Source organism: Vollenhovia emeryi, unplaced genomic scaffold (genome assembly GCF_000949405.1).
Source record: "Vollenhovia emeryi isolate VEMERY1.0 unplaced genomic scaffold, V.emery_V1.0 DF939344.1, whole genome shotgun sequence".
Lineage (NCBI taxonomy): Eukaryota > Metazoa > Arthropoda > Insecta > Hymenoptera > Formicidae > Vollenhovia > Vollenhovia emeryi.
This window is the reverse complement of record NW_011967022.1, coordinates 39,376-54,347: the sequence shown is the minus strand read 5'-3', so window position 1 is coordinate 54,347 and position 14,972 is coordinate 39,376. Positions and strand designations below refer to the sequence as shown.

The window sequence follows — 14,972 nt, the reverse complement described above, 5'->3', positions numbered from 1 at the left end:
GTTAAAAATAGAGCGATTTATCTGGTAAAGCTTTAGAAAAATGGACCCAGCCTAAATGACCTTGACCTAGACATATGTTGTCAAGATCATCCTCCCGAGTGACCTTCAAGAGGTTTTAGCCATTGCTTGTTGTTTGTTAAAAAGTTACTAATAAAAGAATTTCAGCGAATTATATGTAATTTTTTTAGACACCATGTACATTTAAGAGAATGTACCTTAGCAGTTTGGATGTCCTTGCCAACAAACAATAGAACCTATGTTTATAATTAAACCACATTTTGCATAGAAAGTTGCAAACCCATGTGAAACTATAAGACGCAAGGACCTAGTTGCCGCCCAAAAGCAGAGGTTGGTATGGAATGGATTTTGTTTCGTGTGGAAAGTCGTAAACCTATGTGGAACGGTGCAACGTTTGGACCTGGTTTTGCTCCAAAAACAGGAGTCAATGTGGGATGGATCTTGCTTTGCGTGGCAACTCGCAAACCCATGTGGAATCGTACAATGTGTGAACCTAGTTTAGCTCCAAAAGCAAGGATCGGTGCAGGATGGATCTGGCTTCCCGTGGAAAGTCATAAACCCATGCGTAACCATATGATGCATGAATCCAGTTACAAACATTTTTGTGAATGATGTTTTAATAAACACCAGTGAAGGATAAAACCTCTCGAGAGGCGAGTGAACTTGACAATGTCAAAATCATTGAGGCTGGATCCGTTTTTCTAAAGTTTTAGTGTCACATAAACGTTCACTTTCAATTACTTAAACAAAAACCCTTATTTTTTATTATACTATCTTTTTGTAGTGGTCAACTTGAACGAGTTTTGTTTGAAACAGTTTTTAGTTGCGTAATATTTTTTACGATATTTAAAGCAAACTTGGTAATTTTGTCAATATTGAACTTATGATAACTCGATAATTTGTCAGAGGAAAAAGTAGCACAGGATTTTTCTACTTTATGTGTTCTTAAGAATCTGCTATTATAATAGAGTTCCATTTTTACTTGATGATCTTCAAATCTCCTTGGAAGTTTCATGTATACACAAATATTTACAAAAGGGTTGGGACATTATTGTAACAACATATTTTTGAGACCAAATCAAGTAAAAAAGTCCTGTGTTACTTTTACCTCCAACAATTATCAAGATATCGTAAGTTACCCTTCAGAAATGTAATAACTGGGAACAAAAAGCATTAAATAATTATTGTTCAAGAATTAAATCATTAGAAATTACAGATATAAAATAATTTTCTAGTAATTATTTCGTTTATATTTCTGTAAGAGTAAATATCAGTTTTCTTTGAATACCTAAAAAAATATTAGACAAATGAAAAAAATGATTCAGACAAAAGTTGTTCAAATTAATCAATACAAAAAAATGGTACAATAAAAATAGAGGAGTCTACCTAAAAAATTGAAAGTGACTATATGATCTTCTAACAATTATCGAAGATCAAATAAATGGCATCATTTTGTGTTCCCCTTTCAATAACTTTTGTCTGAAATGTTTTTTCTTTAAAATTATATATTTTTAAGTTATTCAAGTTTTTTAAGTTAAATATCTCAACCTATCTAGTCTTTTCCTGTATAAATTTTTTACAAGATTGGACCACAATAGTAGACTATATGTATACTTATTTGATAAAGAAGTTGTTAGAATTACTCTTTATCAATTTGGGTGCACTTTAAATATGTCATAGAATTGTTAAAAATAGTGTAGGAAATATGTATTTTTGTACATTTTCACACTGTCAGAAGATGAAACAACTCTTAGGATCTAATTCAGTATATGTGATTTTAATTTAATATTATCGAAACTATTGCTTTATGTATACAAAATGTATTAAGCAAAAATTTTAAACATTTATAGGTATACCATACTTTGTAACTACTGTTTGAGAGATATTATGTTTGTTATAACTAGCTAGAATTTTTTAAAATATAATATTTTTCAATAAATCTCCAAACTAATCTTATTTTTATGAAATTTAAAATATCATTTTAAATAATAACAAATATAGGAAAGTCAAGGGCTACAAAACATGAACAATATAGATTACATTAAAATCAATAGCTTATTGTCAAATGATAAACTGAACATTCTGTGTATGTATGTTTTGATCTCATAGTCTCTCTCAGCAAAATAATTAATAAAAACATAGAGGAAACTAGATGAGTTAAAGTACACAATTAAGTATAAAGTTAAAGAAGGACAAAAAATAGAAATTTGCAAATTGCTTCCTACTCAACCGAGCAAGTTGATTTTAGCAAATTGGGCCTGATCAAAGAAAAGGGGAAGTTAGTTTTAGACTGAAAAATGGAATTGCTTATTAATCAAATTGAGAATTTGTTTATACCAAGTTAAGTTTTATCAAAGTATAAGGGAAGGGTAGTTTAAAGTTGCAAAATGGAAATTGTTTACGTAGAATTTTAATCCGGGCACTAAATTTCCTCTATGAGGAAGCCATGTGCAATTTGGCCTCAAATTTCCTCTTTATTGTATTCCTATATTGGTATCCTACATTTGTAGTAATATTTTTATTAGCATTGAAATTATCTCAACTTCAATGTGCAATATTTCGGCCAGGAAGAATCGTTTTGAGACGTGCAGAAACGGAAATTAAAGGGGAAAACTTGTACTATAAGTTATCAGAAACAGTAATAAGCAAAAAATTTTCCTCTACGTGTGACATAAACTTAAATATGTCTCAAAATGGCCTTTTTTCCACATTTAGCTTAGAATATCTTAGAATCCTGACGTGCTAGGGAAAAACGGACAACGGATTCATGTTCAGCACACAAAAAACCTTTGGGGTCACCTAGTCTGATCTTTAGGTATGAAAAACAGCTTTTTTGTCGGTTTGTGGTATCTTTCAAATATGATAAAAATATTTTTTACGTTTTATTATAAGTCTTGAGATAACCAGTTAAATACACAAAAAAGTACAAACAAAATGTAGAAAAGTAAAATTGAAAGAAAAAAACAATACAGAAAAGTAAAGTTTTTTAGTGGAATAGCCAACAATCAAAATAAACATTAAAAATTAACTAAGATCATAATTCTACAAATAATGGGTATTTCTCAAAAGTTTTGCTATCAGTAACCAAAAAAGCGCTTTTTCTCGCATTTAAAACTGGTTCTCTGAAAACCTATGAAGCGTAATAACAATATTTTGGTTTTATTTGAACGATGGTTTAATTTTCTATAACTTTTGTTTCGATACTTTTTGTTAACAAAGTTGTATTATACTTTCCTAGATATTTCAAAAATGTATTTAAAAAAATGTGATTTTAGAAGTTTTTGGGCGCTAACTTCTTAAGGAATTTTTTTATTCATCGATATTTTGTTTATAGGAAATTTTGTGTTCAGAAATTCCCTATAAACAACTAAATTTGTAACACGGTCCTTTTACGATATAAATCAAGTAAAGTTTAAAGGCGCGCCTTTTCAGAACCTAGTACAGATTAAGGTGGCCACTTGAATTATCATGTGAATCCATCTACCGTATTTATTCCACCCTGTTCTGCGTACCGTTACGAACGGACAAACACAGGTTGTTTCTCCTTAGGTGAAATCATTATCGTCAGTGAATTCACGTGTGATAATATCCCCACGCAGCAAAACAAGTTTCAGAAAGCTTTCCGAAAGATGACTTGGAAATTAATATTGAAATGTAAAATTGAAATCATTCAGAAATATCTTTGAAACGTTTCATCAAAATCACATGTCATTGAAAGCTTTTCAAAAGATACCTTGGAAATTAATATTGAAATGTAACATTGAAATCATTCAGAAGTATTTCTGAAACGTTTTATCGAAATCATTTATGATCCTACTCACTGAAATATTTCAGAAATATTACAAAACATTTCAGAGAAATATTTCGTACGTAATCTCTAAAACATATGTTATTGAAAGCTATAATCCAACATATAACTTGGAAATTAATAGTGAAATGTAAGATAGAAATCATTTAGAAATATTTCTGAAATGTTTCATCGAAATTATTTATGATCCTTCTCACTGAAATATTTCAGAAATATTACAAAATATTTCTCTGAAATGTTTCTATTTTTCTATTTCTCTCAATGTTTCTATTTCTCAGAAATATTACGAAACATTTCATAGAAACACTTCGTACGTAATCTCTAAAACATATATTATTGAAAGCTATCGAACATATAACTTGGAAATTAATATTGAAATGTAATATAGAAATAATTCAGAAATATTTCTAAAATGTTTCATCGCAATCATTTATGATCCTTCTCACACAAAATATTTCAGAAATATTACGAAACATTTCAAAGAAATATTTCGTATGTAATCTCTAAAACATATATTATTGAAAGCTATCCAACATATAACTTGAAAATTATTGAAATGTAATATAGAAATCATTCAGAAATAATTCTGAAGCATTTAAGAGATATTTCCGAAGCATTTAAGAGATATTTCTGAAGCATTTCAGAAATATTTCCGACGCATTTCAGAAATATTTCCGACGCATTTCAGAAATAATTCCGACACATTTCAGAAATATTTCCGAAGCATTTAAGAGATATTTCTGAAGCATTTCAGAAATATTTCAGAAACATTTATTATATCTCATCTACGCGGACATTTCATGTATCTGAAACATGTCTGAAATATTTTTTTGAAAGGTTTCATATTTCATTGACAACTTTTTGAGAGCTTTCTGAAATATTTCGGTGCTGTGTGGGATCGCACAGCAATTTTTCTAAATTACCTTTATAAATGCTATACATAGCATTCTTTACGATAACCTCCCTTCCCCCATACTGAAAAATTAAAATTCTTATTGCGAGGACAGGGTGGAATAAATACGGTATACGGATTCACATAATAATTCAAGTGGCTACCTTCATCTGTGCCAGGTCCTAAAAAGGCGTTTAAACTTTAATTGAATTTCCTATAAAATTTTACAGTCTGGCCAGAACGTTTGGCGACAACCTGTATAGTATAACAATTATTATACTATGGATAAATATTTAGCTTTACACAGCCAGCTCCAAATGATTTCTAATTGAGTCGTAATGGCTTCCGGATGGTTATCCGTTTGCAGTGTGGTGCCAACGTTTTGCAGGCGTTGCAATCTGCATCATCAGTGCTGGGAAACTCTGATACTAAGCTCCCTTGCGTTGCGGTAGTCCTTAAATACCCGTGTCCCCTTTTTTGGGGGGTGGAGAGGAGGGAGAAAGGATCGGAGAAAGGGAGAGGAGGCGAGTCAGCCAATCGGGGCGTTGTAGGCTGTCTAATTAAAAAACCGGGAGGGCGGTGTGCCATATCGAGTTAACCTGATAGCCTTTGTCGCGATTCAGGTTATAAGGGTGTTTCAAAATTTCAAGGCCTTCGCGGTGTTTTCGCACGAAAGACCCTTATGAAAAAATACACTCAATCACACGTTGACGGTCCGAAATAACCATCAAATTGAGTGTAAACCTTCATGAAACACTCGATTATGAAGGTTTACACTCAATTTGATGGTTATTTCGGACCGTCAACGTATGATTGAGTGTATTTTTTCATAAGGGGAGCTTTGGGACGGGGCCAGCATGGTGGCTTTGTCAAACTGGACGGCATGTCCAGTCTCAATTTTGTGTTCGGCTAGGGCTGATTGTGAGAAGTGGCCGTATTTGGTACATCGCTGGTGTTCTTTGATCCGTGTAGTGATCTTCCTCCAGGTTTCTCCTATGTACATTTTTCCGCAAGCGCATGGGATTTTGTAAGCCCCTGGGGCTGCCAAATGAGGTCTCCGATCCTTGGGATTGGGGAGCATTTCAGAGAGTTTGTTGTGTGGTTTGAATATCACTCTAATGTTTGCTCAAAAAGCGGTCCGTCGTGCCTCGGAGGTACGGGAGTATTTTTTCTTCTCTTTCTCTGCCTCTGGCGTTCTGGTGTTGTTAAGGCTGGGTTCCTTGTTTGTCAACTTCTGGATTGTACGGTTGATGTTTCTGGTACTGTATCCATTCCTTGTCAGAGCTCGGTGGAGGTGGTTTAATTCTCCGTCTAGGGCAGCTGGTTCCGAATTGGAGAGTGCTCTGTGGACTAAAGAGCTGATCACCAAATTCTTTTGGGCGGGATGATCATCGCAATAACAGGCAATAACATCAGACAACAGCTAGCCTATATCCTCTGGAAAGCCAAACTTCCTAGACCAAACATCAACAGGGAAGAGCGCATAGCGCTTCAAAGCCTAAAACAGAATGACGACATCCTCATTCTGCCAGCAGACAAAGGCAACGCGAACAGTGGTGATGGACAAAAGACACTGTCACAACAAAGTCAACACCTTGCTATCAGACGTCCAAGTCTACAAAAAAACTCAAACGCGATCCAACCTCCAGCCTAGAGAAGAAAACCTCCTCCCTTATCAAGAAGGCAAACCTCCCTCCTCTAACTACGAAATACCTGACCCCCAGCGACAGCGCAGCCCCCAGACTATACGGCCGCGGCCTTCCGAAGATTCACAAAGAATCAGTGCTCCTACGGCCCATTGTCAGCAACATTGGGAGCCCCACCTACCAGCTAGCCCGCTTTCTTACCAAACCTCTTCAAAAACTCACCGGCCTTAACGATTCCCATATCAGGAACTCAATGGATTTCGTGAACAGGATTACCAAGATAAAAACCAAACGCAACGACATCCTGGTGAGTTTTGACGTGGTTTCCCTGTTCACCAAAGTCCCAGTTCAAGACACCCTGGACATTATCAAGACATCCAAAGAGATTCCATCCAACCTGTTCCCACTAATAGAACACTGCCTCACTTCCACTTATTTCCAGTTCCAAGGAGAATTCTTCGAACAAACCACGGAAGCAGCAATGGGATCCCCTATGTCACACATCATCGCAAACATCTTTATGGAACAGTTTGAGAACGAAATCCTGAAGAAGGCTTCACTAAAACTCTCCATGTGGTTCCGATACGTGGACGACACTTTTGTCATCTGGAACCACGGAAGGAAAACCCTACTTCTATTTCTTACTTTTATCAACTCCCAGCACCCTAACATTCAATTCACAATGGAGATTGAACAAAACTCCCAAATCTCCTTCCTGGATATATTGGTCCGCAGGAACGAGGATGGCACCCTAGGCCACCACGTCTACCGTAATCCAACGCACACGGACCGATACCTCCATGCAAACTCCCACTATCATCTCGCCCAAAAGAATTCGGTGATCAGCTCTTTAGTCCACAGAGCACACTCCATCTCGGAACCAGCTGCCCTGGACGGAGAATTAAACCACCTCCACCGAGCTCTGACAAGGAATGGATACAGTAGCAGAAACATCAACCGTACAATCCAGAAGCTGACAAACAAGGAACCCAGCCTTAATAACACTAGAACGCCAGAGGCAGAGAAAGAGAAGAAAAAGGCGGTAATATTCCCGTACCTCCGAAGCACGACGGACCGCTTTTTGAGCAAGCATAACATTAGAATGATATTCAAACCACACAACAAACTCTCTGAAATGCTCCCCAATCCCAAGGATCGGAGACCCCATTTGGCAGCCCCAGGGGCTTACAAAATCCCTGCGCTTGCGGAAAAGTGTACATAGGAGAAACCGGGAGGAAGATCGGTACACGGATCAAAGAACACCAGCGATGTACGAAATACGGCCACTTCTCACAATCAGCCCTAGTCGAACACAAGATTGAGACCGGAACGCCGCGCCGCCGCGCCGTCCAGTTTAACAAAGCCACCATGCTGGCCCCGTCCCAAAGCTCTTTCGCGCGAAATCACCGCGAAGGCCTTGAAATTTTGAAACACCCTTATAACCTGAATCGCGACAAAAGCTATCAGGTTAACTCGATATGGCACACCGTCCTCCCGGTTTTTTAATTAGTCAGCCTACAACGCCCCGATTGGCTGACTCGCCTCCTCTCCCTTCCTTCGGTCCTTTCCCCCTCCTCTCCACCCCCCCAAAAAAGGGGACACGGGTATTTAAGGACTACCGCAACGCAAGGGAGCTCAGTATCAGAGTCTCCCAGCCCTGATGATGCAGACTGCAACGCCTGCGAAACGTTGGCACCACACTGCAAACGGACGGGGCAACCATCCGGAAGCCATTACGACTGAAAAAGACAGCAGCCGCGAAAGCTTGAAAGCCAAGATTTCTAATTGACTTTGATATTGATCTGTGTGTAAAGGTAAATATTTACCCCAAAAAACTTTTTATAAATGAAATAAGAAATATATTTTTTCAGGAAATATTATATTTTATCTGTAGATTCCGAGGTATGGAATTCCATGCCTAGATTACATTTAGGTCTGGTTATGACAAGGCCACAAGGGCTGTACTGACACTCCTGTTTATATGTATAGAATAATTAGAAAAATCAATCTTGCCATCACCTTGTAATGTGAAACATGATACAGAAAAGAATTATCATATACCGAGTGGCATTAATAAGACGTAAACGTACACATGATGTTCATAATTCATTTTTCAACAATAACGTGTCAAAAATATTTTTATACACTAGAATTTCTTGTTAAACTCTCTTCAATTTTATACCTTATTAAAAATAAAAATTTAACACAAATAATAGTGAATAGTATGGTAGATGTATGGAAAAATAATTTAAATTTGTGAGTTCAGTAACAATATGAGTTCCATTTTTCAAATTTTACGGGAGGATAGTAAAACCGTGCAACTTACTTAAAAAACCTGATTTTATTGAACTTTTTATGCTCAATCCTTGAAAGTATCCTGCAGAAATATAATCTGATAATTGCATGTTGAGTCTTATTATAAACATTTTTTTTAATTTAAAAATCAGATTGAACTCATATTATTTCTACGCTCAATAAATAATAACTTCAGGTGAAATAATGTTTTATTATTAAAATCGTTTCATTATTGAAAAATTACAAAAAACTGAAAACATGAAACTGTAATCACAGTAGTGAAAAACTGACAGATTTTACTTGTAAAATAGTAAAAACAAAAAATTGTATCATTGTTACATAAAAATTTATAACAAAAGAGCAAATTACATTACTGTAAATTATTACTAAATATATAGGAAATTACTGTATAGTGACTCATTGTCGGTGTGGCTTCTGCATCTAACGCTCTTTTTTAACTTTATGTTTACCTTATATTTAACCCTATATTTATTAACTGGGACCACGGACTAATGCGATTTTTTCACACATTACGTGCTGATCCAAGACAAGCTTATTTATGCAATAAAGTCAATTAAAACAATTTTAGATTCCTATAGTTTTTGCAATCACCGAGTCATATGTATTATAAAATGTTTTTAACTTTTATTTCAAGTATTTATTTTCATGTACAGCAATTTTAATAATACTCGAAATTAAATGTAATTAATTCGAAATAATTTTTAATAATAATTTTAAGAGTTGTTTCAATCTACCCTTGTGCAAAAAGTATGTATAAGGAAATTTGTATGTCTTATTTTGATTGTTGAAAATGCTTGCTTATCAATACAACATTAATCGTAACAGCAATAATTGTTATTTTATTAATCATAATTATTGTTTTAACATTTCAGTATTTCCTGCGGGCATTCTACAACCGCGTTTTTACTCTCAACACTTTCCGAAATCTTTGAATTATGGCGGCATTGGTGTAGTAATCGGTCATGAGATCACCCATGGTTTTGACGATAAAGGTCGTCAATTTGACAAAGATGGTAATTTGATGCAATGGTGGAACAATGCTACTATTAAGGCGTTTCGCGAAAGAGCGCAATGTATCGTGGACCAGTATTCTAGATATAAATTGCAGGAAGTAAATCTGTACATCAACGGTAGGATGACTCAAGGGGAAAATATTGCCGACAATGGTGGTCTCAAGCAGGCTTTTAGGGTAATTAATAAAAAGTATGCTATGTGCAAGTCAATGTTCTACACTGATAGAAAAGTACGTAGTATTTGCGACTATAATTGCATAGTAAAATAATTATAGTCAGGAATATCATTTTTATAGTAATTATCACTATAATATTAGTAATAACAACCACATAGGCATAGTGATGCCAACCAGCATAAAAATTTTACTATTATTTATGAAGCTTTTAACCATTATTCTGGTAAAATATTAAGATGGTGAATAGTAATTAAATTAACTAGTTTTATATAGTAGGTGCAAGTACAATTCTATCATCCACTTTACTATTCGCATGGTAAACAAAAGTGAAGTGGTTCGGAATGTCTTCACTAGAGGGACGCGCGGTACAAGACTCTCTCGTAAGTAAAAAACCGCTTAGGGTGTTATAAATACGGATAAGTTTACGCATTCGTATAAGCTTATCTTTTCTTTGAAAGATGCTATCTTGTACTATTCTTTATGAGTGCAAAGTGATGTAACCAATGAATATAATGAAATTACTATTACATATAGTTATTCGAAATTTTACTTGTGGTTGTTATTGCAATATTTATAGTACACCTTACAACCATAAATAATAGTAAGAAGTACTATTATATGGTTTACTATTATTATGAACACGGATTACAATAAATATATAGTTCCTCCTACTTTGCAATCTGATGTTCCGTTTAACAATACATTTTAGCAATGAGAATCATAATTATATGGTTTTATGAAATAAATATTATGATTTTATGAACTATATTTTTAAGTTACATTAAGAATATTTTTCATAGTAAAAAGCACTATTCTATATGTTTGGCGCCTCAGGATACTATAAATTATAGTGAAATTATGGTTATTTCAACTATATTTTTTTATCAGTGTAGAAAGAACCAAAAGCTTCAAAGAAAATCATGATTTTATATACTATACCTTGGAAAACATTTACCTGAAAGTGGACATCAATTTGAAAGATACAAAAATTTTTTAATTTTAGTGTTGAAAGCATGTCACTAATCTCTCTTCATCAAACAGGCTTACAAGAAATGGGTTTCTATTCACGGTGAGGAACCGCTGTTACCAGGAGTGAACCTTACACATGATCAATTATTCTTCCTCAACTATGCACAAATCTGGTGTGGATCTATGAGACCAGAGGAAGCTCTTACGAAGATTCGTAGCAGCGTGCATTCGCCCGGGTCAATACGAGTGCTAGGTCCTTTGTCAAATAGCGAAGACTTTGCTAAGGCTTTCAACTGTCCGTTAGGTTCACCAATGAATCCCAAGAAAAAATGCAATGTTTGGTAGTTCGCGTTTGCTTTGATGATATATGAAATATATCGTCTTAATATAATCAAAATTGTAAATTAAGAAGGGAGAATTACAGAGACTAAAAGTTTTCAAACCTCTCTGGAATTGAAATCCGTGTCCTTTGATCGTTCATTTAGCGTTAAATAACGTCAAATAATAATCAAATAAATAACGTCAGTCATTATGCTGTGTGTTTATGTGTGCATACAAGGTGTCCGGCGATGACCGAATCCGCCATCAAATTTAGATAGAGCGAGGCTAACTGTGTCAAAAAGTCTCATATTATTTTGCACAATTTACAATAGTTTTCGAATAATAAATAAAAACATCTGGGTAAATGAGCGCACGATAAACAGTAGGCTCAACTCAGCAGACATTAAATAGCTTAACCACATAATAAGAATTCTTCGATGTCGCCAGCGATAATTAACATGTCAGTGTTTTTTTTACCATACCTGGCATTTTTAATAACATAGAAAATTTCTTGCGAAAAATATTACCTCAGCCAGGGTTTGAACCTGGAGGAGGGGGGGGGACTTAAAAATCGCGTATTCGACAATTTTGCATACGGCCGACAACCCTTATCGGCGCGCCGTTTAAAAAAGTTGAAATAGATGCGTATAGACAACATCTTTATACTGTTATTGCGACAAATATTATCATATGCCTCGGTGGTCGAATTGGTTGAGACGCCTAGTAAGAGATATTTTTCGCAATACATTTTCTGTCTTATTAAAACTGCCAGGTATAGTCAAGAAAACACTGACGTTATTAAATAACTTATTTGTTTAGTCTCATAGCGGTGAGGGACAAGCAGTGAACATTATCTGAAGCTTGCTGTTCACTGTGAGACAACTTTTTTCCGGCGCGTCGCTCCACCTCCCGCTATCGGACGCTCACCGTTGTTACGAGACGAAACAATTAAGGCATTTAATGTGCCTATCGAATCCGGCCTACCGCTTTTCGTGCGCTTATTTGCCCAGACATTTTTATTTATTACTCAAAAACTATTATGAATTTTGCAAAACATGAGACTTTTATATTCAGTTTGTCTTGCTCTAAATTGTACGGCGGATTTGGTCATCACAGAACATCCTGTACATAGGGTATTACGGATAAAATGTCCAACCTCTCGTACAGATAGAGCGGGTTAAACTGAAAAAAAAGTTATGTGCCAATTTGTGAAATTCGCAATAGTTATCGAGTAATTAATTTAAACGTTGAGCAAATACACGCGAGAAAAGTGGTAGGCTGGACTCGGTAGACATGGCTTATTTGTTAGATCTAGCAACAGTGAGTATCGTTTGATAGTGAGAAGTGGAGCAATGCGTGGCATATAATACTGTGCCGATTGTTTACGTGTCTCGTCTGAGACTCGCTGCTCACTGCTTGACAATTTTTTCCAACGTAGTGCCATGTGTCACGCATTGCTCCGTCTCTTACTTTACATGCCTACCGAGTCCGGCCTATCGCTTTCCTTATTCGCACAGACGTTTGAATTAATTACTCAATAACTATTGCAAATTTTACAAAATGGTACATAATTTTTGCTTTCAGTTTACTCGCCTATACCTGTATACAAGTGGATGGATACCTCATCCGTAACACCGTGTACATACATACATATACATACGTATATATGTATAATGACATTTATATCGAAAGAGATGCTGACAAACACGCGTTATAACATTAAGAGAGCAACTTTAGATTTATATTTAAAAAGAGATTTCTAGGTCCTTTACTTAAATATATGACAGATGCAGACAGTATCCATTGCCTTATCATAATATATATGGTACTTTCTGTCTTTCACTTACTTTTTTATTCAAACGTGATCACGTTAATTATGTTGTAAATGTGAGTAATGGATGAGCAATGCAAGAAAAAAATAGTTACTTATGCAATCTAATAAACAATGTAATAATCAATGCGATAAGAAGAAAATATACATATAAATAATACAAAATCCTGACTGCATAAGCAGTCAAAAATCATAGGATTATAAAGATATTATATCTAAAGATTCAAAATCCTTTCCGATACCGATTCTGCTTTTTATGTAATAAACGAATTGAAATAAAAATAATATGATTGACAGCTGATTCATTCTTTTGATTGTAGCAGTAACAAAAGATAAAAATAGATTGCATTTCACGATGACTGAATTACCCAGAAAATATTTTGCGCGCAAACATCTGGCATTATGAAGACGCACTTGGATAGAATTTTGCTTGCGTTGTTGAGCCATTTTTGTACGTGAGTTGATAGATATTTCCGTGCAAAATTATACGTTAATACATGAGCTAGCCACTTGCGTGCAAAAGCACAGACTAAACATATCTTACGGACAAAACTCAGGCAAATCTCATGCAAATTTGCATGCATAAGACAAGCAAAATTTGCGTGCAAGAATTGTTATCTGGGTAGTCGAATAGAGAATTTGTATTCAATTTTGCCAAACACTTGGCACCCTTTTAAGCAACTCAGGATCTTTGTTGATAGATCTCAGGATGTCTTCGATAATTACAACTCGAGAATTCTTTTGATCTTTCGTAAGCACTCGTGAAACGAATTTTGTGAAATGCGACGCTCAGAGTTTTCGAGGCTCACACAACTGCGTACTGTTGGCAACTGAACAGCTGTTGGGTCGTGCCGCTTGATGGAAGTGCTTCCAAAGGCCCACCCTAAATACTGAATACTTAATTTCCAAAATAGGATGCCCGAGGACAAAGATATACGCAGAGGTTGGATCCTTCTAAGACAGACCTCGTATCCCTGCTGGAAATAATTCTACAAAATTCTACAAAAAATTAAATATCACTGCCAGAATCTAAGAAATTGTGCGTAAATTTAAAGTGTTATAAAAATCAACATGAAAATGCTAGAATTGGAACACTTTTGTTAATTTTTATAATATTCTACAAGTAAGCAGATGTTTTAATTCTTGAAGATTTTGTTTCTCAAATTTTTAAAACTAGTAAAGTTTTGTACTAATTTTTACAAAATTGTACATCTTCATGAAATATTACTTGCAATAATTTCTTGATTTGAGAACATTGCAATTTGTGGTACTATTTCGTAGATATTTTTACAAAAAAAGTAAATGTTTCCACGAAGATATAAAAATTTCTACAAATTTCTATTTCAAATAAATTTTTTGTAGTTATTTATAGAATTTTTTTCCGCTAGGGATGTTATCTTTTTTGTTTAATTAAGAATTAAAACGACTTAAGCTGGTAGAAATTTTGTATTTCATAGAATTAAGTTATGACGTTTCGACCCGTGATACTGATTCTTTTCAAGTAGTTTACGTTACATCTATCAATTGTTACAGCAAAAGATCTACAAAAAATATTTAGTGACAATTAATAACAGTAAATCAGATTCGAAAAAGAAACTTAGATGAATTAACAGGAATTAAGCGTCGTAGTGCACAAAAGATTTTTTGAAATAAATTAATATCCATCGAAATGAAGAAATCAATTTTTCACTCCGCACATCGACTGACATACAATGTCCGATCATACAACAGCCCAAAGAGAGATTGTTCAGCTTAAGGATGTATTGGACGTACAATCTTAGACAAAAGTGCATGAAATTGGAAATACTTAAATATCTACTCTTAACGCATAGTAAATCTAGATGTAAGAAACTTGAACGATAGTTGGAGTCTTATTTGTATTCCTACAAAGGTATTTTTCACTTTACAAATGTTTTTTCCTGAATTATTTTTCGATTTTTTTGCACTTATGAGCCTAAACTTTTGATAGTGAAAATACTCTG

At 34.8% G+C, this 14,972-nt stretch overlaps 2 protein-coding genes across 2 annotated transcripts; both read left to right on the top strand.

The window, feature by feature from the left end:
• The first annotated feature begins 6,617 nt into the window (after positions 1 to 6,617).
• On the top strand, positions 6,618 to 7,586 carry LOC105558445. Its single transcript, XM_012006143.1, has one exon. The coding sequence runs from the start codon at positions 6,618 to 6,620 to the stop codon at positions 7,584 to 7,586; it is 969 nt and encodes a 322-aa protein (XP_011861533.1).
• Positions 7,587 to 9,469: 1,883 nt separating this feature from the next.
• Positions 9,470 to 11,636, top strand: LOC105558440 (neprilysin-2-like). The gene is made up of 2 exons (XM_012006129.1): positions 9,470 to 9,869; positions 10,911 to 11,636. Exons 1-2 carry the CDS (start codon positions 9,471 to 9,473, stop codon positions 11,181 to 11,183), a joined length of 672 nt encoding a protein of 223 aa, XP_011861519.1. The 5' UTR covers position 9,470; the 3' UTR covers positions 11,184 to 11,636.
• Positions 11,637 to 14,972: the final 3,336 nt, after the last annotated feature.

Excerpts from the sequence above, each read along its gene's own strand:
- LOC105558445 (XM_012006143.1), top strand. The coding sequence starts at position 6,618 with ATGGATTTCGTGAACAGGATTACCAAGATAAAAACCAAACGCAACGAC.
- LOC105558440 (XM_012006129.1), top strand. The coding sequence starts at position 9,471 with ATGCTTGCTTATCAATACAACATTAATCGTAACAGCAATAATTGTTAT. Across the intron at positions 9,870-10,910 it reads GTCTCAAGCAGGCTTTTAGG|GCTTACAAGAAATGGGTTTC; the intron begins GTAATTAATAAA and ends TTCATCAAACAG.